Source organism: Stigmatopora argus, chromosome 3 (assembly GCF_051989625.1).
Source record: "Stigmatopora argus isolate UIUO_Sarg chromosome 3, RoL_Sarg_1.0, whole genome shotgun sequence".
NCBI classification, from domain to species: Eukaryota; Metazoa; Chordata; class Actinopteri; order Syngnathiformes; family Syngnathidae; genus Stigmatopora; species Stigmatopora argus.
In genome coordinates, this window is record NC_135389.1 from 16444648 (window position 1) to 16468047 (window position 23400).

A 23400-nucleotide genomic window follows, 5' to 3' on the forward strand; every position below is an offset into this window, starting at 1 on the left:
GAATCCAAAGTGACCAAACTGCTCGGGGGTTGGGCCAGGCTGCAAAAAGACAATGATTTCTCCAGAAAATGAATGTCCTACTGAGATGGAGGTCACTGCATCTCAGTCCCATAACCTTTCGACCCCTGACCCCTCACTGAGGTCTGTAGTTATTGGAACATTGATCCTCTGTGTCGTTATGTGTGCGGTGTTAAGAAATCCAAGGCTTTGAATGCAACTACATGAAAGAAGGCCACCCTGGATTGGTGGAATCTGCTAAACCCAATTCTGAATATCAACGACTACTACTACTATCTGTTGTAGAGATAACAGCAATCATGCATGATGCGATAATACCACAATCAAGCTTGAATCCGGATCTATCTTCAAGTTACACTTGAATGCAAGGGTGAATTTTTAAGACTGCTGTTAATTGATTAATGGTATTTTTTTTTTACTGTTTTCTATTGAATTACCAGGCTGCTACTGGGGACTAAAATCATTTTCAAAAAGCAAATATTGCCATGCGATTAATCAAGATTCAAAAATGAAAACCCTCTAATTAATTAGGATATTGTTTAAAAATCCCACCCCTAATATGTCTTTAATTTAATTTTGCCACATTTATTTATTTTGCAAAATGAAATGAGTTTTTAAAACAAAATTCAAGATTTTCCCCCACATAATTGTATAAATGTTTTTTTTTTAATTTCCCTACTCAGATATTGTATTATTCTCAGATATTGTTTCATTTTTTAAATTGTAGGCTTTCAATTTGATCCCTAAAGCCGCTGCCGGAAGGAATACTAGAATTTCCGCCACGTCGTAGCGACACCCAAACGCAACAGCTAACCTGCCAGCCAGCTACTAGCTAACCGCTTTTAGAAGCGCCCAAGCGAGCCGCGTTGTCTTTCCGACAGCCGTGATGGACTTAAATAATGTGTTATCGCAGCTCGAGAGCGCTAACGAAGTGGACATCGAGGAGCTTCTCCGGCAATTTAATCGGGAGGTAAATCGGAATGCTGCTTCTCGCTTTATTCTCCCGTCCTTTTTAACGTTAGCTATAAACAAAACGTACGTCAAGCTCCAGTTAGCGTCCTTGCTAATTAATAGGATTGCTTTCAAGTACATAATCACGCCAAGCCGCTTAGCTTGCTTAGATGCAAAAACATGGTGCCTGCCTTGTGATTTTTCATGTTTATTCGGCACGTGTTGGTTTTCCTCAACGCTGCTAAAATGTCAAAGTGGCGCTTACGTGTGTTTGTTAAACCTGTAAATGCTATACGCAGTCAATAATGGGATCAGCGTATATGGTTTGTACCTATCATCATGACTTTTTCCTCCATTTTAGAACAGCCACACCTTCACATTTGACCAGAAAGAGGAAACGCTGCGCAGTGTAAGCAAACGCCATCCTTGTATATATTTTTCATCCATCTTTAAAGGGGTTGCCCTTATTAGGGGCGGGGGGCGTTTGAGTGGTTAGTAAACAATCACCATTTTTTTCGTATATGGGAGCATAGCAAAGCAAAGCATATTTCAATATCTTGGGACGAGTAAAAGTTAAACGTTCAAGCCAGTTTGTTTTTGGCCCAAAAAGTTGACTTACTGGCCTCCATTGAAGGGGCCAGACATCCAATCAATTTTGACTGGGAGGGGTGAATTTAGGAGCGTTTGTTCGTTCATACGCCTCTCCCCTTTAAAATGGATTGGACGTCTATTCCCGTCAATGGTACTGAAAGACGAGCATCCGCAGCCAGTTTAAGCAAATCTGACATCTATAGTTGCTGATGAGTTAATTTTGTGTCACTTCATTGTCATTTGGGGCTACTTACAGGCCAAGTCCTGTAAATTTGGGGTATTTTCTAATTGATTTGGAGGGAATTTCGGGCTACTTCCTGTTCGTATCTGCTGAATTTTGGCCATTTCCAGGTTATCTGCAGTTTGTTTTGGGTAATTTTAAGGATCCTTGCTCGTTTGACACCCCTGGTTTAGTCACTTTTGCTGAGCTCATGAGAAATAAGTATTCTGTTGGTTTCTGGGTTTAAAACGAAAGAGCTGCTAAGTTTGCCATTTTGTTGCCTTTTCAGAAGCTCTGTCAAAGTGTGCTAATCGTGCTTGGGATGCAAGTGCAGCACAGCTGTCAGAAGACGTGTCTAGAGACCCTCCGCATCCTCTCTCGAGACAAGTCCGTCCTGGCGCCGGTCGCCACCCGGGATGGCATCCTGACCCTGGCCCGAATGGCCCGGTTGAGCGGCGGGGAAATGGCGGGCGACGAGAGGGAACCCCCGCGGCCGAGCGCGCCGGCGAGCGAGGAAGAGAGAGTGGTGGTAGTGGAGGCCCTTAAGTGCCTGTGCAACGTGGTGTACAACAGCGCGGCGGCTCAGCAGGTGAGCGTGGACGTGAAGCTGGCCCACGGGCTGTGCGCCAGCCTGCGCGCGGCCGCCGCTTGGCACCACGAGGTGGGCCTGTTCACGCTGCGCCTCCTCTTCCTGCTGTCGGCGCTGCGCTCGGACCTGCGGGGGGAGATGAGGAGGGAGAAGCAGGTGCTCAAACTCTTGGCCGATGTGCTGGAGCACAGCCTGGACGTGAGATGGGAGGGCACTTACGAGGTGGCCCGGCCCGACCCGCAGGCCCTGCCTCTGCCTGCCGAGGAAAACGAAAGAACCATGGAGGCTCTCAAAGCCCTGTTCAACCTGACCGTGAGCAATGTCAATGGCGTGGTGAGTTGGTGCTTTTGTAAATACCAGGGATGTCACGATCACATATTTTTTGCGTGTGACTCCCAAGGCTGAATCGCCAGATTTTGACAATGTGCCGATTAACCAGTCAAAATATCATACCCAGGATATGTATTGAGTTGGGGGTAAAAAGTACAATATGCAAATGTCTTTAGTCCACCCAATTTGAATAGAGCTATCGCGACATTAAAATCATATAAAAAGGGGATTTAAAATGTACGTGGGTTTTAGGAGGACGACCACCAGTACAGAGTCATCGCCGCCATCCTGCGCCACGTCCTGATGTTGAAGACTGAGACAGAGGAGAAAACAGAGGAAGCACACAGGTGGGAATCTCCTACCCGCTCCTCGCCCCTAGAAATTAAATTATGTATGATTAGTACCTCAAGTAGCTCAGTAATGAAAGTATAAAATATCTTGATATAATACGTTAGCAGTCACCAGAAACGGGCATGCGTTAACCCAAGTTAACAATTTTTGTAACGCTTTCAGAACATTTGCATAAAATGGAGCAACTCCTTTTATAACATTTAAGAAAAGAATTAGAGGCCGCCTTCAAATGAGTTTAAAATGGTTTGATTCGTCCTTAAGTGGACGCATATTTATACTTGCTGTAATCTATTCAACAAAGCAGCTTTGTCAGCTTAGTGGCCGATCAAGCAGCGATAGAATTAAAAGCTCACGTCTTTGGAGTTCAGGTGCTTCTCGAAGAAAAACACTTTGACCGCCACTGACAAATTCTCATTTTGTCTACGTCACCACCCGTAGCCACGCGGTCAACCTGCTGAACAACTTTCCCGTGTCCTGCTTGGACGTGTTAATCGACATGCCCGTAAGAGGAGGCCTTGAGGAATATGGAGGCAAAAACATGGAGGCCATACAGGTGTTACTGGATTTCATGGAGAAACGGATAGACAAGGTGAACTTCAAATCCGAGTGTAGATGTCAGAGCACATTGACATGACTGTCGCCTGCCAGCCACAAAGTATACACAAACAAGCATTCACTTTGGTGTATTTGTCAGGGCTCCAACTACAAAGAGGGTCTTACTCCCATTCTCAGCCTGCTGACTGGGGGGTCCAGACAACACCGAGAAATCCGCAGATATATCAAAGCTCAGGTATTGTTATCCGCCTTCCCTCACCCCGTAATTCATAAGCTAACCATTAGCTGTCCTTTTTAACTGCGCTACCAACCCCTCCCTGTTCAAATGGATTAGACGTGCATCTCCGTCAATGACAGACAATCAGTTGATCATCAATGGTTGTTACTATTATTTTCTCTTTAGGTTCTCCCGCCACTCACGGATGTAAAGATCAGACCCGAGGTGGGAACCACCACCAGAAACAAACTGGTGCGCCTGATGACGCACGTGGAGATGGCCGTCAAGCAGGCGGCTGCCGAGTTTCTCTTTGTCTTGTGTAAAGAAAGTGGTAAGGAGGGAGGGATGTTCTGATTATAAGACACGACCTCAAATGACTTGGTTTTTTCCCCAGATCTTCCAAAACTTTTTAAGGACCAAAACTGCTAGAATAAAACAAATCCATCACTAAAAGAATAATTCAGTTTTTTTCTGTATTATTTATTCCCAGTTGTATATTTTACATTTTAATTTGTATTTATATTCATTTAATTTGTCAATAATGTATTGACTTTTTTCCCCCCATATATTTTATTCTGCCTGTTGTGTTCCTTTCTGTGATAATCAGTGGACAACTTGTTGAAGTACACCGGTTACGGCAACGCAGCAGGACTCCTGATGGCGAGAGGGCTGTTGGGAGGAGGCAGAGGAGAGACGGAGTACTCACCAGATGAAGACTCGGACACAGAAGAGTACAAAACTGCCAAACCTTTGTGAGTGAAAACAAAGTTTTCCCCCCCCCCCTATGCTGAATGTTCACATTCTGCGGTAGATGCTGGGCGGTACTCGCGTAGCCAATTAAGGTTACAAAGGCTACGATTGACCGAATGTGTCAGTAGAAAATTACCTTTCTGATCGCCAGCATTAATCCCATCACTGGTCACGTGGAGGAGCCCATGCCGAACCCCATGGAGGAGATGACCGAGGAGCAGAAGGAGTACGAGGCCCAGAAACTTGTGAACATGCTGGACAAGTTGTCGAGGTAACCGCGGCAACTTGGAACTTTTTTTTGCTGTTTATTCGAGTCAGACCCACACTTGTAGCTTTAGAACACATGCAGGCAGGATCATCAAAGCGGTAATTATGCAGCACCACCCAAAAATTTAAACCCACGGCTAAAGTCAGGAGGGGGCTTCATTGAGACAGAGCGCAGAAATGTAAAAATAACAATATTATACATCAAATTTGAAGACTACTTTGCCTCGTACGACCTTAAGGTGTTGAAAGGCGGTTACTCACGGTGCTAACATTTTAACAAGCAGCAGCATTGAGGCACCTTGATGTATATTAGCGCTGACCTTTGCCGCCCTCGCATCCGAACACTCGTCTCGTCTCTCCCTGCCAACAGAGTCGCCTGAGCAAGAATCTTCTCCGCCTCAATTAGACACGGGAGTGAAATGCACGTGGTTATTAGGGCTTCATCAATTAGGCTCTAATTGGTTAAGCAAACAGACTCTTTGGGCAGTTATCTATTCATCTTTTTACCATCAAACCCTAGTGCCCCGACTTTGTCCTTTGGAGGAAAAGATGGAACAATTGCACGAGCTTGGCCATTGTCGAAAGGGCTCATCCGTAATGAGGCACGTGCCTCCTTAAAAGTGAAAGATGCCTTTCTGAGAAGCGCGTCCCCTTTCTTTGGCCACGGGTTTTGTGACTCCAGAACACACCGACTCTAAGGGGATGAGACTGCCCTTAAAGAATGTCCTCCACTATCTGCTTAACTGCTTCTCCAATTAGCACATACTCCACCTGTAGGCCTTTTGTTAAATTGGCTGATGTTGTTAAATGGGGGAGATCATCAGGTTTCTCTGGGTAAACATCTCGTTAGGCTTGACGGGACCGACTCACTTTATTTTGATGACTGACGTATGTAATCTACAAAGAGCAACGGCACTATGTTGTAGACATATTGGGAGTAAAACTGTGAAATAGGCACCTAACTACTTCTAGGCAGAGTAATCTGTTACAGTAGGTTTTATCTATTTTTATTTACGGTCTTCTCTTCGAATGGATATGGGTGGGTGGGATTGGTTGTCGCCTTTCTCACTCTTTCGTGAATAGCCTCAAATCTTTGAATAATCATTTATTTATTACAGGGAAGTTCAATATCACATTTTGAAATCTGTGATTTAATATCAAAGACAGCCTGATGCTTCAGTAGTGCCTCATTAAGTAATTAGTGTGTTTTTAGTCCACTTTTGTGTTTTAGTGCCATTTTTTTCCTGGTTAAAACACATGACGAGTTCAGAGTGTAGAAGTAAAAAAGTAAAAGTTAAGTCTGGTGACAGACAATTGAGGTGGAGTCTTCTTGGATGGAGTGGTGACGCACACTGATACACACAGGAGGTATAATTGGATTAGGATGAGGGGGCAGTTGTGGCTTTGAGGAGCTTAGCCTCTGCACTGATCCTGTAATTAAACTGCCACTGGAGTTGAGAGGAGAGGAAAGATGAGGGCAAGCGGGTGAGGGGTTGTCTGGATTTGAGCAAGTGTCCGTGGGAGGAGTTGGGAACAAAAGGAAAAATTAAAAAGGAGTGTTTACCTTCAAACGTATACAATTGCCAAGTAAAAAAAAAAATCAAATCAAATAAACAAAACTCTTACAAAGAAGGCGAAAAACAAATCTACTTGAGCAGAGTGGAATTCCATTGCTTCCCACCACAGCTGTACAAGCAGAGCAAAGCCTATTTACAAGACCATGTTTGTGTGCCCCCACAGGCAGAGCTTGATCCGGCCCATCGGCGTCAAGTCGGACGGGACGTTAGCACCCCTGGAAGAAACGCTGCGCGCGCTCCCCGGCGATGACGTCGGATCGGACTCTGATTAGCACATCACTGTTGTACACTGTATGTTAGGGTGGGAGCCGGCGTTGGCGGGTGCTGAGCCCAGACAGAGACCAAACTAACGTTAAGCTTTGTCACATTTCAAGGGCTGGGTTTTTCTGACGAACTCCATTTTTTTCCTGCTGGGTACGGCCGTGCATCTCCGCTTTACCAGGCAGCCAATCAGATCCTGCCAGTGCTACTTACACTTTCAGGTGACATTTTCACAATACTTCTCTGTCCAACTGTTAACCACTTACGGTCATTGACGACGACGATGATGGACGGACGTGCAATCCATCTGAACCGGCAGCAAAATGGGTTGCACGTCTATCACCATCAATGGCAGCCCCTGAGTTGAAGTTTCAGTATATTTCTCACCACTTGTGGCTATCTTGGTGTATCTCTTCGCGTCTCTACCTCTGTTGAAACCTGCTTATGACTGTAAACCTACCAAGACGTGGTACTGTTTATCGATTGTCGAATGTCACCTTGATATCACTATGTCCCAAATAGTTATTTATATACAGTACAGTGGTACCTTGAGATACGAGCTTAATGCGTTCCGGGACTGAGCTCGTATGTCGAATCCACGTTTCCCGTAGAAATGAACTAAATTCAAATTAATTCGTTCACTCTTTATTTCGTGCTTAATATCGATTGTCATCATACGCCTTTTATTTGCACTACCCTTCATTGCACCGGCTTGCTTTAGATCCATTGTGTTTCCCTTAATTCTGCATTAACTAATGCAACAACAAAAACGGAAAAAATGCAACGCTATGCTCAGTGCTCATAAAGATCTTTGCGCGAGGGAGATGCGGCAAGGAAAATCATAAAACAGCCTCTCGCATGCTCAAATCTCAAGGTAAATATTTGCTCGTAAATTCCTCGTATCTCAAATTCCTCGTATGTCGAGGTATTACTGTACTGTGAACTTTCACATAGAATGTGCTCCTCCTGTATTAAATTAACCTAAGCTCAATCACGGCAAAAGCACACATTAGACAGCAAAACGATTAGTTGCTTAAAGGATCCAACACTTTCAAATGTGTCATACAGCTAAAATGGCGGCGGTTTCCGTTCGGAGGGGACATTGTCGTTGCCCAGTGACAGTGAAGAGACTTCACTGTTGCACTTTTTTGGGGCGGGGCGGGCGTTGTGTATTCATTCCGACGTTGAAGAGTTATTTAAATAATAGTTGATCAATCATTCCTTCACCAGTACTATTTGGTTTTAGTTCTTTGGGTTTATTTTTTTGTATTATTTTATTCACACGTGTACAGTAAAACATGAAGTTGGATTGTAGGAGCTGGACAGACTTGCATGAGTACATTGAGTTACAAAGAACTAAACTCAAACTTCACAGTTCTATTGTATTTCCAAAATTAACTTCATGACATTTTTTCATTTTGTGGATTTTGATGGTGATCTCCAACCTGCCTAATACTGCCATCGCTTTCTTTTATTTAGTCAGTTAGTTAGTGTTTTGTTTTTTGGGGCGAAATTGAATGCATGAATAATAATAATCATACGTTGGGTTGCAATCACAGACCTTTTGTCAGAGCACAATTTTGAGAGACACAAAGTGACCCACACATTTGTTCGGTTTTTTTGGCTGCGGAAGTAGACATCGGAATAAATTAGGAGATTGAAATGAAATATCTTGCCATGGTAAAAAAAGAAAGTAGGGAACTACCTAACGTACAAAACTATTAATGCTAAGATTTAGGCCTCTGAAATGACCAATTCTTAAAATGGCACTTTTTGGATAGGTAATTTTTCATACTGTTTTGCATTGAAATGCAATGAATTGAACACTAAAATAATTTAATATAAAATGTTGATATTTGGAACAAGTATAGCTATAAAGTAATTAAAATTTCATTAAGATACATTACCACCACCCCATTTAAAAAAAATAAACAAATCACTACTGTTGCTCATTCTACAAATGGGTCTTTCATTCTATTTTTTTTTTACATTACACGGTAACTCCCATTAATGGTACATCGTCATCAACGATTTTTCAAATGCTCTGCTCTTTTCCATTGGTTAATGTCAGAGCAAAAAAAAAAAAGTTTCCTTAAAAATGATGGCCTTGGAAATGTCAGTCATACATACAATCATATTGCATGTCATATCCCTCAATTTATGTATATTTTTTCCCGGGGAGATTGTTCTTTTTGCACACAGACGCGATGTAAACGTCACAATATTTATTTTCAGTAGGAAACGTATCACTGGGACAAAAAAAGTTTAATTAAAAACAAGTTGGCAATTTGTTTCATCATTGAACAGCTTTATTAAATATAGTTTAAAATAGTGCTTATACTGCACTAAAAACATGTCACGAGCCAAAAATGGATTTTTGTCCTTTGTACAAAAATCTTTGGAAGTGTCCTACCATCACTTCGCTGGGCAGGACGAGGGCGAACACTTGCTGTCTGTTTCAGAGTCTGATTCTTCGCTGCCACTTTGGCGCTTTGCGCTTCTGCCACCGACCAACGTTGGGATGCACTGGTGAGAGAATTGATTCCATTCAACCACTTGGTCTTTGTCTTCAGAATTCAATGTTTCAGGGGTGTCCAATCTCTTTTCTCCCACACAAAACAAACAATCTGTAAATAGTTGGGACACCCCTAGCATAGCTTCATTTCAAGAGCCAACCTCTCGTTCCTGGCTCTTCATCAACTCCACTATGTCGTCGTTCCAACCGAGCATTTCGGCGAACTGCCGCACCGTGTCTTCCAGGTCGCCCAGTTCCATGCGGTCCGCCCTTCGCAAGGGGTTCCTTTGAAAGGGGCCCACGGCATGCCGGTTGAGGAGAAGACGCGGCACCGTGGCGCGCACCGTGTTCACCAGACTGGCAAAAGGTTCTATCTGAAACACCATTTTGTTAAGAATGAAGTCTTGTGGAGCTAGCACAATGTCAGCGATGGCTTCTTGGCACCTGTAGCGACGTCCCCATGATGAGAAGTAGGTCTGCTTTGGGGAAGTCTTGAGTGTGGAGGAAGTACTTCTGTGGAAGGTCCTCCCCAAAGAAAACCACGTCGGGTTTGACCGTAGCGGTGCAGAACGTGCACGTGGGGACACTGCCATTCATGATTAAGCGCTAGGAAACAAATTCATTAGAAGTTAAAATTGGGTAGCATTGGCAGTGATAAACGTCCAGTCCATTTGAACGGAAGCAGATGATAGCAATGGAAAATGCACCTTGGCATCTTCTGCAGGGTACGGCGTGTAGCACAGGTGACAGGAAGCGGTGGCAAAACTGCCGTGAGCTTCTACTAATTTGTCATCCGGGATGCCGCACACTGAAGTAAAGAATAGCAAATTCTAGAAAAAAGTCCTTCTTTTACCGACTTTGGAAGAAAAAAAACAACTGGCCAAAAAGGAAGACAGACAGACGGACCGCCACTCACATTTCTCCAGGCTGTCGATGTTCTGCGTGTACACCCGGAGAAGCAGGCCTTTGTGGTGTAGCATGCGAATAAAGTAGTGGACGTAGTTGGGGCGATGGCTGCCAGGATAGAGCACCTTGGCCAGCGAGAAGAAAGGCTGCGGGTCGTTGGAGAAGTAGTCCACGTTAAAAATGGCCTCCGGGTAGGGGATGTTGTACGCCTCCAAATTGGCGTAAAGGCCCGTCCCTGGAGTTCTGACAGAAACCGGTGACCGCTTGAGAAGTAAGTGGGTGCTTCAATTAAGAGAGAAATGCCAAAACACAAACCTGAAGTCTGGAATTCCACTGGCCGTACTGATTCCGGCTCCGGCTACCACCACCACATTCTTACAGCGACCCATCTTCATCAGGCGGGCTACGGATGCCAGTCCTCCACCAGATTTGTTTGCAGAAGAACCTCCGTGACCTTGAGCTAGCGGCTTTCCTTTGCTAAGGAAACCAAGAGCAATTGGAGTTTATTAAACAATGTCATTGAATTCTGCGGCTCAGAAGTTTTCCCACCTCGCATTGACGTTCATCAGACGGAGGTCCTGAGCCAAGGGCGAGTCAGGCTGCTTTTTGCACGCTTTCTCGTCGTGGCCCGATCCAGAGTCCCTGGACTCGGCGCTTCTGGAGCTACGCGTTATTCTCGCATCTGTAGGCCGTGAGGATCTTTTGGACTCGCTCATCTTGGCTGTTTTTGAAAGGGGAAAAAAATATGACAAAAGAAGGGAATTAACCATTAAAAAAAATGAAAGCAACATTTTCCTATTCGCAAACAATACACTGACTTTAAAGTTAGAATTCTGACCTTGAAATCAAGAGTCTTGGCTACGTTTTTGTTTTTCTTCACTGGGCCCAATCCAAAGATTTTAAGGCATTTCAATAAAAAAAAACTAAAAGGCATACATAAAAAATGCCAATGTTATGCATTTGAATCAGTTTGAGGAACCACTGGCTTCACCAATCAACGCAACGATCAAAATCCATGTCTCGTTACACCCCTAGCAGATGATGTAGTGCCCTAGGATCGATGCCTGGCCATCAAACAATCTTCTAACCAAACTCTACAAAGTCAGAGACTGAACAAACACATTGCGCGGTGAGCGTCACACGCATTCCTCTCATATTTAGAAAGCGGTTAGCTTGGAACGGGCTCTTCGCCTGCCTTCCTCGGCACCGCGGAACACTTTAAAACCGTCAACTGCGGAACAAAAGCTAATGGCCGCCATATATTTGGGGTTGACGCCACCTTTAGCCACCCACCCTTCACTTCTACAGAGCTATGCTAATACAGCCCACAGCTGTGGCAGCTTTACTGTTCGGGGAAAATCGGAGGGGTGGAGGCAGGGGAAAAAAAGGGGGACCAAGATTGACCGAGTGTCAACAAACCCAGCTGGGTTAGAGAAAAAAGATGCCCCCTCCCTTCTCTGTGCAAGGCCTGCAGAGATAAATGATACGGAGGCGGGATTCAATAAAGAGGGAACAGAGGGTGAAGAAGAATGGGGCTGGGGGTCTTCTTTTCCAAAGCTATTCCGGGCGGAGAGGAATGAGTGATCAGCAAGGAAGCCAACAATAGGAGACACAAGCTGTAAAACACGGCTGTGTCGGAGATAAGGCCTTTGCGCGTCTTCTCTGGTGCCCCCTTAGCACCCCCTAGAGGTCGTGGCCATTTGAACTGTCCAATCAGCACTGTCAGTCCTCTTAGTAGTTTTAATGGTTTGGAAATCCTTTGCCGTTAATTGCAATGCATCTTGAAATGAAGTACATAGAAGTAATATTCAAATGACTTTTCGGAGATTTAGTAACAGAAATGTAGAGGGAACATTAGAGGATTTTCTTCTCATTTAAAAAAGCAATAATTCAATCACAGTCACACACTTTAGTGGGGGCTTTGGGAGGGGAGCCACAACTTAAAGCACTATTAAAACAGTTGGACGTCGAGGCTGTCTTTTGTGTGCGGACTCTACTCAGTCAGACATTGCCAATAAATCTACTTACCGTAATTACTCGAATATAACACGCAGATTTTTGCTATATAATTAATTCCAATAGTTGGGGGTGCGTGTTATAATCAAAAACTATTTTTTTTTTTTTTTGTGTCTTGTTACATGGCCCTTAGCCTGGTGCTTTTTCTTGCCAAATAAATTGAATTGAAATTGAATTGAATAAAATAGATTACAAATTTTCGATCGAAAAAAGCATTGTCAAACTCACTTTGACGCACGGATTTTACGTCATCTCGTAGAGCCGACGTACGGATTTTACATCATCTCGTGAAGCCGACGCACGGATTTTACGTCATCTCGTAAAGCCGAGACCACCACTGCCCCCCTCTAGCCTCGTACCCGTCTCAGTTCACCCTCTCTCAGTTCAGTGTTATAATCAATAACTAAAATAAATTACAAATTTTCGATCGAAAAAAGCATTGTCAAACTCACTTTGACGCACGGATTTTTCGTCATCTCGTAAAGCCAATCGGATGATGTGTTGTGGGAGGAAGAGGAAGTGGATGAAGGAAGCGTGGACGTTGATAGGATTCTCAACGAAGAGATGTATGAGAGGACAGACAAAGAGAGAGAGGAACTCTTCATTTGAAGGATTCTAATGAATAAATTTGTTTGAACAAAACAATCGTGAAACGAAGAAAAAAAGGTAAGATTTCTGATTTTCGTCAGCGGGAAATTTTAGGTGCGCACTATATTCGAGTACTGCGTTTTTCCAGATTTTTTTGGCCCAAAATTACCTGCGTGTTATTTTCGAGTGCGCGTTATATTCGAGTAATTACGGTAGTTATTAAGCCAAAAATGAGGTAGAAAACAAACCTCACAAGTTGAAGGGAAGAAAAAAATGCAATAACTGTAGGCACCATATTGACCATGGTTTGGCCAATAGATTAAATTATTTTTTTTGTTGTTGATATTTTTAATTGAAAATTATTATTTTTTAAATCCTTGTTATATTCGAATGGTTCACCTCCATGAAATACACCGTATGCACCAAAGGGAATATTTTTAAAAATGAATATTGCTAAAAAAATAAAGGAGTAAAGTGGAATCAGAAAAAAACTCATCTATAAAATAGTAAGAATAAAGGTAGTATGTACTATTTGTAGAATGTCGATTTTTTTCTGCCATAATGCCCATTCTTACATCATCTCCATCTGAGAACTTAAAAACAAAAGCCAATTAGTTTGAAAAAGGCCCTGATATGATAGAAAATGCTCTTATCGTTCTTCAATAAAGGAAGAAGCCGTGTCTAAATGACAAAGGGTCTTTAAAAAAGACTTTAGGTGACCCCCCCTGAAGCCAACCCCTCCCTCGTTTGGCCTTTCACACAGTTTGCTCTTCACAGTGAAGAAGTTGAAGAGCCGTTTCGGCCACAGCTCCAGACCACCGGCAGTGTCGCTGCTCACATAAGGGCTATGGTGATCTCATTAGGACCCGACACCCCCCTCCCAAAACACTGGGCACACTCCAGTGCTCGCCATTACACCCCCTCCGACCCAAAAAGATAATCCGTTTACAATTTAACTGGGAAGCGCTCCGACCCAAATCTAGACAAAGAAAACGTCAAGTCAGTGTAAAAGCAAACTGCGACATTTTCTTAGCGGGGAAAAAACTCCCTATTTGTTATTTTTGTGCTCAGGCCAACCCATGTCATCAGGGCCATGGGGTGCCGGAGCCTCTCGCAGCTGATTTTATGCAAAAGGCAGACTACACCCTTGACCGGTCGCCAGCCAGTCATAGGGCACACAGAAGCAGATAACCATTTTCTCGCTGACAATCACGCAAAGTAGTGAATTCGCGATAAATGTAGACGTGATAATTGAATGATTACTGTAGTATTATATCACACCCACTATATTGACAAAAATGTGGAAGTCAATTTTGACTAATTAAAAATGAACATGATTTCACCATTGGGCTCATTCTCCTCCTTGTGGTGCTTGTCCTTTGCATTTAACCCCTGAAATGAATTGGAAGACCCCCACAACACAAGGAATGGCAACAGGCAGTTGGGTTGCCATGGGAACGTCTTCATCACTTGCTCCGAGAGGCGAGGGCTCAATCTTGTCTCCCCACCTGCTCGCTAATGACATACCTGCGTGTGTAGCGCCTTTGTGTGGCCCGCCGATGACAAAAAGCCGCACGTGCTTATTTGCATTAGCATATTGCTCGGTGTCCCACAGGGGAAGGCTGGCGGCTAATGACTCACCCCTCGTTAGTCCTCCGAGGACGAGCCACTCGCTCCACCGTGGGCTCCAAATTCCCGTGGCCTTCGGCAAGTAGAGACAGTCAAACCTGCTCTTAAAATAAAAAAATGAAACATTATTCAGTATTTATATATCTAAATAAAATCAATGTCAACTTCAGATTTGATATTTTTCCATCTGGCAAGGAGTGGACATTTGACAGTTGAGCCAATTAATATTATATAAAAAACTTTTTTTTTTTCTGATGAATAAATAAAAATGTTAGTGAATCACATAATTATTTCTTCCAAATGCATTTCTTTTATCAAGGTGGCCCGGTGAATAAGTGGTTAGCACATCAGCCTCACAGTGAAGGACCTGGGTTTAAATCCAAGTCGGTCCACCTGTGTGGAGTTTGCATGTTCTACCCGGGCCTGAGTGGGTTTTCTCTGGGAACTCTGGTTTCCTCCCACATTCCAAAGACATGTAAAAGTGGATCAGAAAATGAGATTTCGTTTATCAATAGATACTTTAGAGAGGTTAGAGTGCCACCTACTGCGATAGACGGCTAATTGCATGAGAGACCTGGCTCTTTGTTTACGTTACTCCCGGTTACTCTTTGTTTTCCTTTTTAATTCCTAAGTTGGTAGATACCAGAACAATATATGAACTTGACCAGAATTTGTTTTTCCACAATCTAACACTGATTTATGGGATGATGATGTTGGCCCCCAAAACATCATGACAAGCACGATCAATGAAATGGCCTAAAATTCCCGTTCAAGTCGAAAATCGGAAATAAATTAATGTTTAGTAAAATGTCGGTGTAGATTGCACGTGTTTACAAAAATACAAATATACAGATCTGGGGGGGAAATGAAGTTAGGTACCTTCTCTCTTCACTGAGCAGAATGATCGAGGGTCCAACAGACGAGAATGATGCGGATCGGTATAAAATAACTGTTTGGGAAGAAAACGGGCGGATGATGGCTAAAGAAAACGGGTTTAATCGAGTCGATAAAAATTGTAAACACAGGGAGCTGCTTCCGGAAATTCACCAAATCCTTCCAAACATCGGCGGGAAAAACGGAGCTCATGTCACGTGATATAGTATTTTCTCTTGCCCTTTCCGTTGTCGCTTATAGTTTTTTATTTGTTTTTGTCGGACTGAAACCATAGAAAACAAAAATAAAATCAACATGATGAATTTGGGTTATTTAAATAGATTTAGAAAAAGGTCAAATAAAGACGGACCCGATGTCAAAACGTCACATCCGTTTATAGACATTGTCACCCCGAAAAACTGTTATTTTTCGGTGGCATGAACAATTGAAAGAATATTTATTGATTTGTTTAAACCATGTTCAACACATTTGATAAAACGTTTTCTTGATTCTAAGACAAAAAAAATTGCACTTGAAAAAAGGGGGTGGAGCCTCGTCTCATCCCTAAAAAAACAACCAACTGGGACGGGCCAGTTCCTCCGTTGACAAGCACGTATATTCACCCTGGGTTTATTTTATTTACAAGGTGGACATTCTTAGTGTCAAAGGGTGTTAAAAAAGAAAGGTAAGTAACTATTTTGTCTCGATTTACTGGTTTGTTCACCCTGCTGCTACCCCTCAAACATCAGTTGATCTAAAACTAAGGATTCCATTTTAAATGACGCACAACGTTTTTATTACAAAAACGCCTACCACATGCATTAAATAGCTTTGATTGGGTCTGTTGTTCACCTGGAGCGAAGTGACAGCGCCTGGTCGTGTGATCTAGAATATTCGACCCACGGCGAAATAATACCATGGCTTAGCCTCTTGTCGTAACTCCATTTAAATTCTGTTAAAAAAAATAAACATCGCATTTCAACTTAATTCAAACCCTAACGCAGTCACCCCAAGTGTTGCGTATAGGTCGCCGTAAAGTTGAGTAAAGTTAGCCCCTTAGCCTTTTTGCTAGCTTGTGATGCTCCATTATAATGAGCTTTAAATCCTTGCCCCATATGAATATTGCCACGTAGCTATACGCTTATGTCAACAAGTTACGACCCGTCCTGGTTTATTAATGGCGATTTTGTTTTTGCTTGAAATAGACCGCAGTTTGCAAAGTTCTCGTTGTATTTACAGTGAACAAGTCTGCCTTGTTTGCAGCTCAGCAGCAAACTCCCACCTTAAACTCATTTGCTGCTGTTGACTGGGATAGACGTCCAATTTATTTGGACTGGGAGGGTTGGTTGCAATAGCCCCTCCCACTTAAAAAAGAGTTGGACGCCAGTTGCTGTCAGTGGCACAGAAACGTGGTCATTCACTGCCAACTGTGCCAGTTTAAATTGATTGGACGTGCATGGTTGTCAGTGGCAGCCAATAAGTTCATTTTTATTTCACATTCCTGTAGAGCTGGCATACAACATACAACATTTCCACCAGTTTCATATGACTGCAAATAGTTCTTTCGTATGATTATCGAGCAATTCCCTGCTTATTCAATTTTTTTTATGTCTCTACAACAGCAAGCAAAGAAGTGTTTTTCATACATTTAGAATTGCCATCAGTTATTCAGAGTTTTTCCATCCCAAAATAAACAAGATTCGCGTTGAGGTTACTTCCGAAGTGTGTATAAATTGGGAGCATTTCACATTAATGCGTATTGAGGAACTCTTAAATGATGGCTGACCTTGGTGTGCATGCTTGTTTATATGAACCTGCCATGGAAACCAGTTCCTGTCTACATCAGTATAAACAGTGCAGAGAATGGATTGGGGGATGTGCTCAAAATGATTCCTGCAACTGTTTGCTATTTTTATTGCCCTTTGTATAATTGTCTCTATTATTTTCTGATACAGATGAATCAGGAAGAGCAGGTGCTCGAGGGCACACCTGCTAACCTTAATGATGAACCAGCAGATTCAGGTTAGTAAAAACAGACTCTATTGGTAAGCCTCTAAAGCAGAATTCATGTTTTAAAACCATCAACCAACTTTTACAAATGGGACGCAGACTCCACCAATGACAGGGATCATGTCATTTCATTTTTTAATGTTGTGCTGTCATTGTGTTTATTATGCTTGAGACGACTAAAAGCATACATACCACTGTCACAATGAAATTTCCCGAATACGCGATGAATAAAGTTATCCAATCCAATCAAATTATGTCACCTCCAATTTTAATAGCCTGACACCACCCCTGAAAAGAATGTGTATTGTAGTACCAAGGCCAACCTATGAGCTGCAGCAAAGTACCATATAGCATCCCTTGCTAACAGTCACTCAATCAAACTGACTAAACTGGTCTAAAGCAGAATACCAATGCAGCCTTTTTTCATCAATAAGTACAATTATTTGTGAACATACTGGTCAATTTAGATGCAAACAGAAGCACACAGAGGCTGACATCCTTTTGGATGGGAGAAAAGATGTGAATTAGAAAGAGAATTTTTCAAGACCACATTTTGACAGTGTTGAGAGTGGCACATAAGGTGCTGCTTGCCTCTGACCGGCCTCCACTGCATTTCAGTGACTTGTCACCTCCATCCAGCAGACAGCCTCAAAGAGCACCCGCCAACTCAGGGGAGCATGTTGGGCAGGTTGGCGGGGGGCTTGTACGGCGCCACCAAGGGGGCCTTGGGAGCGACCGTGGGCGGCGTGACCTGGATAGGAGGAAAGAGCCTGGATCTCACCAAGAGCGCCGTCAGCTCGGTGGCCGCCGTGCCCGCGGCGGGAGTGGGTCTCGTCAAGGGCGGGGTCTGCGCCGTGGCCGGCGGCGTGACGGCTGTCGGTTCGGCCGTGGTCAGCAAAGTTCCCGTCGGAGGCGGCAAAAAGAAGGACAAGGCCGACTGATGGCAAGAGGAGAGCGAACGCGTGCCGTGGGAGCGTTGTGCTCACCGGCCGGGGCTTTTCGTCGTCGTAGCATCGGATGGATCCGCCGTCGCGGCAGCCGATGGCGAGTGGCACGGGACTCAATCATTGTGAATGCGTGGTTCTTTGCATTTTTCTATTCACTTTCTTTTTAGTTTGATGCTGTGTTTTGTAAAAGACTACTTTATTTGTCGCGTGAGGAACACTGTCCTTGCCCCATTACGTCAAGTGGTCCAAATAAAACGTCCATGTCTCATTTCCATCACAAGCCTCAGGAATGTTTTAACCGCGGACTGCTCAAGGCAAAGCTTAAATGTGCTTGAATATCACCAGCAAGACAATCAGCCTTGAATGATCTTCAATCATTTTGCATTTTAGCCAAAGCCTCATTGCTTTTAGTCACCATATGTTCATGCCCTCACCCCCAACTTGCACAGATGGATACTATTCAAGAAAATCTAGGAATACTCAGGTAAAAATTGACTCTAAAAAAGGACTATTTATTTTACAGCAACCCATTTTTAGTAAAGATGGTCTTCATTTGACCTCTGCATGTTTAACTAGTATTTTGATCATTGAATTCCCTATACAGACGCTCCCCTACTTACGAACATTCAACTTACGAACAACGGTACATACGAACATGTCTGCAAATTGCGTTTAAGTCCAAAAATGTTCGCAAGTCCAATTTTGTATTTCGCGTCTTTTTCGGAGTAGTACTTCTTTCCGCCGCTAATACCGACGCCTGGCGCTGTGAGAGCTCAGCTCAACCAGCATCTACCTTCTTCGTTGCAATGCGGAAGTGCGTGAATGTATCTCCAGTGTGCAAAGAACCTTTTTCATTTGTATCATTAAATATCTCATGCATCCAATATTGAATATGGTTGGTAAAAAGCTAAAGGCTTCTATTGAGGGAGTTGCAAGGAAGAGGCAAGCCATTTCATTTGAAACGAGTTGCAATAATAACGAAGCTTGATGCGCGTCAGAAAGTGGTGAGCGTTGCACATTCAGTACCATTTATAAACAGAAAGATCGAGCAGCAGGACCCAAATATTGAACGTTGCACAAAGTTTGCAAATCAATTGAATGATGCCATACAGTGCTACTGCATCATTTATGATGAAAAAAAGAAGAAAACAGTGCAATCGTCATTAGGTCGCTTCTTTTGGCCAGTTTCTAATACATAAATCTATCTCTCTCTCTACAGTACTGTACATATTCTCTCCATTTTATTAAATGTTTTTTTTTCAGTACAAACCAATGCGTGTTACTTATACAAGCCTTAAACATACAAATGCACTTATATAAACCTTCAATATACTTATATAGGCCTTAAACATAAATTATAATACAAAATATAGCACTAAATCAACTTACAAACAAATTCAACTTATGAACAATCGCTCGGAACCAATTGCGTTCGTAAGTTGAGGAGTGTCTGTAACAAAAAAAAAATGGTTGGAAGCAAAGCATTCAGAAGCAAGCCCACTCTTATGTAACCCTTCAGTGGCCGCTGATGAACCATCGCCAGATGAAGAAGACTTTCATTAGCTTACAAATTAAAGTTAAACTAATATTTGTTCATTCATGGGTCAAAGTTGTGTGTCACCGTGCCATCAAAAGGTTGCAACAGAGAGGAAGACAAACTGGATCAAAAAAATCGAGAGATTTAGAAGTGTATTGGGCCATTCTGTGGTGAATTTGATTTTTAAGGTCCTTGTTGGGGAGAAACTAATATGTGCAAAATGGTCTGAAATATTGGACAGTTGGACATGTGCATTTAATAGTTAAAGTCAAAATGGGTCCACAGCTAATGGTCTCATAATTGTCATGTATTTTAAGTTTCATCCCTAAAGTTCACCCCACAGCTAATAAATATCCTCCATATTTTTAAGTAGTTAATGTTGCTTTGATTGCTGTTGTCCCTCTTGATGTTGTAAAAAATACAATTTTATGACTTAAAAATGCACAATAGCATATTTCAATTCAAAGTCAGGTTATATTTTAACGCTGAACCAAACTTTACTAAAATCTCATTTCTCAGCTCCTCCGAGCGTTTGAGGTGATTGTTCATGATCTTATCAAGACGTGAACTCTATTATTTTTCCCCACATTTGTCAAACTCCTCTCACTACCTTTTGAATAAAGAAAATGGAAAAATAATAGTAACATTGTAAGGTTTTGTGCGCAAGTGTGTGATGCAGAGAAAACATTTTCTTTTTCTTTTATTTTATCTTTGATACATATAATCTGGATAGGTTCATTTGCACAATGACATTTGGAGTAGAAAAAGGCATGTTTTATTAATGTGAACAAAACGTTTCTGACTTTTTTTTAATGTTTCAATTTTAAGTTCAATTTGAAGATGGTGTTTTTTAAGGAATAAATGATGATATATATACACTCAATAAGATCAATTACATTTGCTCATTCTATCTTATTTACAGCATACACTTATAGAACAAAAATTTTGTTGGACACAAAATCTCAGTATCACAGCACATAAAAGCGCTTTTTAATATTTCCTTCCAAGCATTTTGAGTTTCCAAATACCATTGCAGTGCCTTTTGGATGCACGCATATTCTAGTAGAGTAGAGATATTGCACTTAATGCCAGGACAATGCACAAATGTTGTTTCAATGCAATGTTGAACTTTGCAACTGCACTGTTTACTCTGTCGGCCTAACCATCTGCACAGGTCCAGAGGACACCACAACCTTTGATTCAGCCAGCTTCTGGACTGCATTTTTTGCTTGCCTCCCTACACAGAGACACACAAACAGTTAGTGTAAAGTTTTCTATACACATAGACTTTATATATCTTACTTTTTCGACTGAAGCAGCTGGGCTCACAGGTGAAACCAGATCCGGCATTGCAAACAGATGTACTGCAATGAATGTAAATCTGGACAAGCATAAAAAATAATTTAAAAAAAAAAAAACGGCACAGAATATATCTTAGACTTGGTCACTGTGAAAATGTTACAAATCTATGCAACTCAGACAACAATCTAAAGAGCATCATATTTCAAATTTAGGACATCAAAGTTTCAAAGTTAACTTTTGGTGGACTTGGGCTACAAGATGCCTTACCTGTTCCTTTTGTGGTTCGAGTGAGCTGGGGTCCACGAAAGTAAACATTTGGAATATGAAACGCCTGTAATGACTTGGGAAGTCTAGACCAGAGTCTAAACCAACTGCAACCAGAGAGGATCGGTAGCGATCATCCCTGTTAGGACACCTGTAGAAGAAACATTTGGAGGCAGTGAGGAGGTTGTCGAAGAGAGCCGTCCAATTTTAGACTAGATCACACAACACTCCATCCAATGAGTAGACTGGCACTGCTTTTGCAAGAGAAAAAGACTTTCTTGTTACCCATCGATCAGAATGTCCCACTGAGGCAAACTGTGAGGATTTGCGGTAGTGGTGGTCCAACAACGGCCGAGATTGAGGACAAGACTGGCGTCGGACCTGTCCATAAGTTGAACCTCCACGTACACGGGGTCCCTCAAGATTCTGATCACGGGGTAGTCCGTGGACTGGTAGTAAGAGTTGTAGGCCACTTCCTCTGGGAATACAGAGATAGATGCGTACCTACCGATTGAAGGCTGCCTCCAAACAAAGCCGGTTTTCAGGAATGTATGCGTGTACCTTCATTACAACCCTTTGAAATGCATTGTCCATTACCCAACCTCATCTGAACATTGATGGGACCAGTAGCAGACACTGATATGGGCGGATCTTGTATTTGTAGTACTTCTACAATCAGAGTTTCTTCTGTAGTTCCTGTGTATCGGGCCTGAAAGAGTAAACTTAAAAGAGAATGATTGCATCAGGCTACAGTGCATTCCAGGTTTCCCATAGCATCATCATCATCATCATCATCATCATCATCATCATCATCATCATCATCATCATCATCATCATCATCATCATCTCTTACTCAAAGCTGCTATCCCTGGTGATCGCTCCCAACGGTCCCATTGCCACTTCATACGAGGAGGTCATCCTATTCTCATAGATTATCATACCGGACTCTTCCTGCAAACATTTGAGGCCATTATCCACATACAGACTCTGGACTTCAGTATTTTTGTCTTCACCTGTCATGAAAACGAAGGCTTACCGCGACAACAGTGCCACACGCGGTCACGGGGAATTGGTAGATGGCAAAGGCCGAATTTGAGTCAACAGGTGAGCAGGCAGGGCCTTCTCCCAAGAGCGAAAGGGACTCGAGGTCAATGCTGGGTAAAGTGGCATCTCGAGCCACTACCACAATGAACTGACCATCTTTGGTGCACTGGACCGTCACTAGAAGATAACAAGGAAAACATACTCGTCAAGTTTTTCGCTCGCTTAAAAAGAATGTCAAGTCTTGCGAACACTCACCCAATTTCCCATAGTGGCACATGCCTCCATTGTAGCAGCAGTTAATAGCTTCACAACCCTGCCCGGTGATATCTGGAGGTCCACAGGGCACTCGAACACTGGTATGGACATCGCAAGTATTGATATTCATCTGGGAGGTGCCAGGCTGCAGTATTTGACTGCCTTGTTTGACCGCCTGATCGTGAGCTAAATCGGCCTTCAAAAATGGATGTGCAGGGTTTTGTTCTCCAGGAGTTGGAAGCTTCCAAAGGTGAGGGTAAGGTCCGGGATACAATGAAGGATTTTGACCAGGGTTCTGATCAATGGGAATTGGAGGACCTTGCCAGTGAGGAAAATTTCCAGGAAACCCTGAGGGATTCTGCGGTAAAGGCTTTTGAAGATGATCCTGCTGCTCATCCCACTTTGTAGGTTTATGTCCAGGAAGGTGCCATTGAGGTGTTTTAACACCGTGTGCCCCAGTAAGTTTGTGCCCCGGTGTACCAGGTAACCATGGAAGTAAAGGATTAACAGGTTGGACTGGGTTGACTGGAGAAAACGCTGGATTCTGACCCGGTGGAATCTGCTGTGGGTTTGGAGATTGCCAGTTCTGAGCTTCCACCTCGCTCCTTAAGAAGCACACCGCCAGTAGGTACGCTATTAAGACGCTCACCCCCCTGCATTTTGTCATGGTTTCACCTTGGTTAGACCTGGACAGCCCCCAAGTAGCCCACGTATGTGTGCTGCTGCACTTATATATGACTAGAACCAATGACTTAACAACCACACCTCCTTAAATCGAGGCTGGATTTTTTCCCCTCAATGATCATTTAAGGGGTTTATTTTGTAGTTGTATAGTTT

General features: G+C 42.9%; 4 protein-coding genes and 1 long non-coding RNA gene across 9 annotated transcripts; 2 read left to right on the forward strand and 3 right to left on the reverse strand.

Annotated features, from left to right (window-relative positions):
* The first annotated feature begins 813 nt into the window (after positions 1–813).
* ric8b (RIC8 guanine nucleotide exchange factor B) lies at positions 814–8964 on the forward strand. The gene is made up of 11 exons (XM_077596299.1): positions 814–988; positions 1331–1378; positions 2070–2702; positions 2952–3046; positions 3489–3639; positions 3745–3840; positions 4009–4153; positions 4430–4574; positions 4724–4843; positions 6580–6707; positions 6791–8964. The coding sequence occupies exons 1-10, from the start codon at positions 905–907 to the stop codon at positions 6686–6688; spliced, it is 1626 nt and encodes a 541-aa protein (XP_077452425.1). The 5' UTR covers positions 814–904; the 3' UTR covers positions 6689–6707; positions 6791–8964.
* LOC144071316 (uncharacterized) lies at positions 4715–5581 on the reverse strand. Its single transcript, XR_013299601.1, has 3 exons — positions 5347–5581; positions 5101–5236; positions 4715–4993 (listed from the first exon to the last, which is right to left on the reverse strand). It is a non-coding gene; the product is annotated as an uncharacterized LOC144071316 (long non-coding RNA).
* A 6-nt stretch (positions 8965–8970) lies between the features above and the next one.
* Positions 8971–15538, reverse strand: LOC144071314 (NAD-dependent protein deacetylase sirtuin-3). Of its 3 annotated transcripts, none has more exons than XM_077596304.1 (9): positions 15211–15538; positions 14344–14429; positions 10648–10819; positions 10414–10575; positions 10109–10341; positions 9900–10000; positions 9637–9798; positions 9354–9566; positions 8971–9278 (listed from the first exon to the last, which is right to left on the reverse strand). In XM_077596304.1, exons 3-9 carry the CDS (start codon positions 10812–10814, stop codon positions 9093–9095), a joined length of 1224 nt encoding a protein of 407 aa, XP_077452430.1. In that variant the 5' UTR covers positions 10815–10819; positions 14344–14429; positions 15211–15538; the 3' UTR covers positions 8971–9092. The 3 variants fall into 3 exon arrangements, with proteins under 3 accessions (XP_077452430.1, XP_077452429.1, XP_077452431.1); XM_077596303.1 differs by having other exon boundaries at positions 14344–14434; XM_077596305.1 differs by having other exon boundaries at positions 8971–9203; positions 14344–14434; positions 15211–15537.
* A 199-nt stretch (positions 15539–15737) lies between these two features.
* Positions 15738–18762, forward strand: tmem263 (transmembrane protein 263). 3 transcript variants are annotated; one of them, XM_077596306.1, is made up of 3 exons: positions 15738–15889; positions 17160–17226; positions 17833–18762. In XM_077596306.1, exons 2-3 carry the CDS (start codon positions 17160–17162, stop codon positions 18153–18155), a joined length of 390 nt encoding a protein of 129 aa, XP_077452432.1. In that variant the 5' UTR covers positions 15738–15889; the 3' UTR covers positions 18156–18762. The 3 variants fall into 3 exon arrangements, with proteins under 3 accessions (XP_077452432.1, XP_077452433.1, XP_077452434.1); XM_077596307.1 differs by having other exon boundaries at positions 17854–18762; XM_077596308.1 differs by having other exon boundaries at positions 15739–15889; positions 17857–18762.
* Positions 18763–20660: 1898 nt separating this feature from the next.
* Positions 20661–23264, reverse strand: LOC144071312 (zona pellucida sperm-binding protein 4-like). The gene is made up of 8 exons (XM_077596300.1): positions 22564–23264; positions 22301–22485; positions 22118–22215; positions 21826–21986; positions 21550–21742; positions 21268–21415; positions 21001–21079; positions 20661–20935 (listed from the first exon to the last, which is right to left on the reverse strand). The coding sequence occupies exons 1-8, from the start codon at positions 23228–23230 to the stop codon at positions 20844–20846; spliced, it is 1623 nt and encodes a 540-aa protein (XP_077452426.1). The 5' UTR covers positions 23231–23264; the 3' UTR covers positions 20661–20843.
* Positions 23265–23400: the final 136 nt, after the last annotated feature.